Below are 4,272 nucleotides of genomic sequence, written 5' to 3' on the forward strand. Positions count from 1 at the left end.
CACAACTTTCCGAATTTTGTGTGAATTTTGCAGAACACTTACTGTCATGATAAAATATATGGGTCATAAACCATGCTGTTAATGGTAGGAGCTATTGGCACTAAATTTAGCCCATTTAATAATTTGGAATCCAATTAAAATAAGCGTTTCACACCATAACGACGTCATGGGCAGCGCTTTAAGGAGGCGGAGAAACCCTTTGGCATTGCCGTCAATACAAGCAACCCTGGCCGCGGTCCTTCCTTGGAAAGCGGGGTGTTGTCATCGCGGGGTGCGGGTATGTCCTGAGGCTCAGGGGGTGTTTAGGAGACCCGGTGTGTTTGAGCGACAGTGCGGGCATTTTAACAGATTGTGCCCTGATTTCTAGCTCTTTGGCAAAATCGGCAGTGTGACGGCAACTTGCTTGCGGCATTTGCGATTATATTTGATCTGCGTCGCATTAGCCGACAACAATGGCATCCGGGACAGCTTTACAGAAGGCTATAGACTTGGTTACCAAAGCCACAGAAGAGGACAGAAACAAAAATTTTGAGGAAGCCCGTAGGCTGTATGAGCATGGTGTAGAATATTTTTTGCACTCACTGAAATATGAGGCTCAGTCAGAGAAAGGCAAAGAAAGCATTCGGGCCAAATGCATCCAGTACATTGAGAGGGCCGAAAAGTTGAAGGAATATCTGAAAAAGAAGGAGGGAAAGTCAGAGAAGAAGCCTGTTAAAGATGGTGGCAAAAAGGAGGATTCTGACTCTGACTCAGATGAAGACCCAGACAAGAAGAAGATGCTTTCAAAGCTGGAAGGGGCTATTGTGATGGAGAAAAACTTGAATGTGAAGTGGGCAGATGTTGCTGGACTGGATGCAGCCAAGGAGTCTCTGAAGGAAGCTGTCATCATGCCCATCAAGTTCCCTCACCTATTCACCGGCAAGCGCAAGCCCTGGAAGGGTATCCTCCTGTTTGGCCCACCAGGCACTGGCAAGTCGTACCTAGCAAAGGCTGTGGCCACAGAAGCATCCAACTCAACATTTTTCTCTGTCTCATCCTCAGATCTTGTTTCAAAGTGGCTGGGTGAGTCTGAAAAGCTGGTCCGCAACCTGTTTGAGCTGGCCAGAGAGCACAAGCCATCCATCATATTCATAGATGAGATTGATTCACTGTGCTCATCTAGGTCAGACAATGAGTCCGAGTCAGCCAGGAGAATCAAGACTGAGTTCCTGGTCCAGATGCAGGGAGTTGGAAATGACACAGATGGCATCCTTGTGCTGGGAGCCACCAACATCCCTTGGGTTCTGGATGCAGCCATCCGCAGACGTTTTGAGAAGCGGATATACATCCCGCTGCCCGAGGAGCCTGCCAGATCCACGATCTTCAAGATCCATCTGGGAAACACTCCTCATCAACTGACTGAACAGGACTTCAGAATCCTTGGAGGCAAGACCGAAGGCTTCTCCGGCGCCGACATCAGCATTGTGGTGCGTGATGCCCTGATGCAGCCAGTGCGCAAGGTGCAGACTGCCACTCACTTCAAACGGGTGCGGGGTCCGTCCCGATCTGACCCGAACGTCTTTCTGGACGACCTGCTGACGCCCTGCTCTCCTGGCGATCCCGGAGCCATGGAGATGTCCTGGATGGATGTCGACGGTGAGAAACTGCTGGAGCCTGTCGTCAGCATGAACGACATGCTGAAGTCAATCGCCACCTCCAAGCCCACGGTGAATGACGAAGACCTGAAGAAGGTTGAGAAGTTCTGCGAAGACTTCGGAATGGAGGGTTGAACCCGGTCCTGGCGGGCTGTGGCCGCCTCAATCACCACTTGTCTGGAGGGTCGTAAGTTTATTTCACTGGGGCCTGTGTAACAACTGTCTCACTAGTGGCACTTGTATTTCGGCGACTTTGCATTCTGCGGCAATTAGAATGCATGTTGACGTTTTTGTCCTTCTGTCTCCTGAAAAATACGTCCAACTGAAACTCAAGTGAAAGGAGTATATTCAGTTTGTGTTGCCGCAGGCTGGAAAGATGCAAAGACTTACTGATCTGAATGCTGTTGTTGTAAATACCTATCCGTTTTCATTAGTGTCTGTGAAGCATGTCGAAACATTTGGTTTTCAGACTTGCGATCGGGGGCAGCGCCACGATGCCGCTATCCTCGAAAAATGAATGATAGTATAGCCGTTTCCACGGTACAGATTGATTGCATTTGGTATAGGCCTTATGCATGCATACATAGTGGGGTTTAAGCCAGCTTAGTCTGTTAAGCAATGCTGGGCTGGTCCTGGAATCAATTTCTGGGAAGTTGTGCTTGTGCCGTGTGTCTAACCGTTATTGCATCAGAATCACTGCGATGTAGTTTTGCTGTCCTGCTTTGAACACGGCAATGGTTCTGAGAACGTGCCTGACCTAGCTGCTGAGGGATGGATCCAAATAAATTAAAGACTTATCTCTGAATGAGTTTTTTAATACCAGCTGACCCAAGGCGCAAGGGCAGGCGTAGCTATGGCACGCAGTGTTGGGAAGAAAACCCCAAGCATCACCGATGCTTTTGGAACATCTCTGATGCTATTGAAGGTGTGTATTCCATGTAATGGTGTGCCAGGAACGTGCAGTTTTGTGAATAATGCGGGTGCACGCGGCGTCCCGCGGCGCTGCGTGGGGCGGCTCGGTCGCGTTGGCCACGCTATCACCCAGCCGAGAATTCCGAAGTCATCCCACCAGCCCGTCAGTGCGACGTTCTAACGGCGCATAACCGTGTGCTGAGCTGAAAACTCTTCCTTCGCTTTTTGAACATGTGCATTTGTTTGCAAATCATCGCGCACTCAACCCTAATCATAAACCGCTGTGCATTGTCTGCAGGCAAGCGGCGGCGCTATGGCCAACCCTGCCTCGGGCGAAGGCAGGTCCCGTCCCTCTCCGGCTTTCGCTTTGTTCGCTGCAACGGTCTGCAGCAGGTCGCTGAAATATTTCCCCAACATTGTTTTTACATACCGGGTTGTAATGTAGGTGGGTGGCATGCGCAGGGATGGTTCCAGGGCCCCGCGCCAAGAGGCGCATGCGTGAATTTGGTGGTGGTGGTGGTGATCTGGTGTTTTAGGCTGCGTCGGCATCGGGTCCATTTTGCGTCCACAACCCGTGAATTTGGCAATCATGCCGGAATGCGATGACGTAGTTTCGCAAAATGAGTTGGAGGGGAGAGGGGGTGGGAGGGGCAGTGCCTGAACGGTGAAAAATGGGGAAAATCTCCGCAAAACACGCCAAAGGGTGTCCTCCCGATTTGGTCCAATACCTTTTCAAAGTCGATGGGAGCTCAGGTGGAGGAGAGGGCTGAAGCCCTCCCCCCCAACTGAAAGAAAACCGCACCCTGCCTCGATGGTGATCTGTTCGGGTCATACACACTGCCCTGCGTTTATTAGTTACAGGGATAACTGATACTTGTGGTGAGTACGACAGCTGAAAATTAGAACTGTGCAATGTAACAAATTGAGCATGGTGAGGCGGCTCCATAGATTGAAACATGTAGTTTCCAAACGGCGTAACGTGCATTTCAGGTTGTCAATGCAGGTGTATAAGGGATGCTTCTCGGTGTCTAGATGCAGTGCTTCGCACTTCGCGACGATATTAACAGTTGTCACGCAAACACCCACCCACACCCACACGCCCGCACCCACACCCACACCCACACCCACACCCACCAATCCCCACACTTGCCCCCCACCCCCACCCCCACCCACACGCACGCGCGCGCGCACGCACGCACGCACGCACGCACGCACGCACGCACGCACGCACGCACACACACACACACACACACACACACACACACACACACACACACACACACACACACACACACACACACACACACACACACACACACACACACCACACACACACACACACGCGCGCACTATATGCACGTTCGATCAAAAATGACTGCTGACTCAGCATTGATGGGGTTTATGTACATTATTCTAGGTGCCGGACTTTTGAGATCGAATTGTCGTTTAGATTAAAGATGGTTGGAACGAAATCACTCACACATTCGTCACACTTTACATTCTTACGTTTCGAGATCTTATCTCATCGTCGGAGAAGACTGAATGGCACAAAACATAAGTTTTGAGTTTGAAAGGATACAAATTGGGCACCGCTATTGGCAAACATCCTTTGGTACTGAGAACACAGATGAGGCATGACTAAATAAAATAAGACAGAATTCTATTTTCACTTTGATGCATATAAGAAACAATCATGATAGGAATATTACAAAGACACACGCATATT

At 50.0% G+C, this 4,272-nt stretch overlaps 1 protein-coding gene across 1 annotated transcript; it reads left to right on the forward strand.

The window, feature by feature from the left end:
* Positions 1–312: 312 nt before the first annotated feature.
* Positions 313–2,433, forward strand: LOC119093600 (vacuolar protein sorting-associated protein 4A-like). The gene has a single exon (XM_037216575.1). It carries the CDS (start codon positions 453–455, stop codon positions 1,767–1,769), a length of 1,317 nt encoding a protein of 438 aa, XP_037072470.1. The 5' UTR covers positions 313–452; the 3' UTR covers positions 1,770–2,433.
* The last annotated feature ends 1,839 nt before the right edge of the window (positions 2,434–4,272 follow it).

This window comes from Pollicipes pollicipes, unplaced genomic scaffold (assembly GCF_011947565.3).
Source record: "Pollicipes pollicipes isolate AB1234 unplaced genomic scaffold, Ppol_2.1 Scaffold_4002;HRSCAF=4701_pilon_pilon_pilon, whole genome shotgun sequence".
NCBI lineage: Eukaryota > Metazoa > Arthropoda > Thecostraca > Pollicipedomorpha > Pollicipedidae > Pollicipes > Pollicipes pollicipes.

Excerpts from the sequence above, each read along its gene's own strand:
- LOC119093600 (XM_037216575.1), top strand. The coding sequence starts at position 453 with ATGGCATCCGGGACAGCTTTACAGAAGGCTATAGACTTGGTTACCAAA.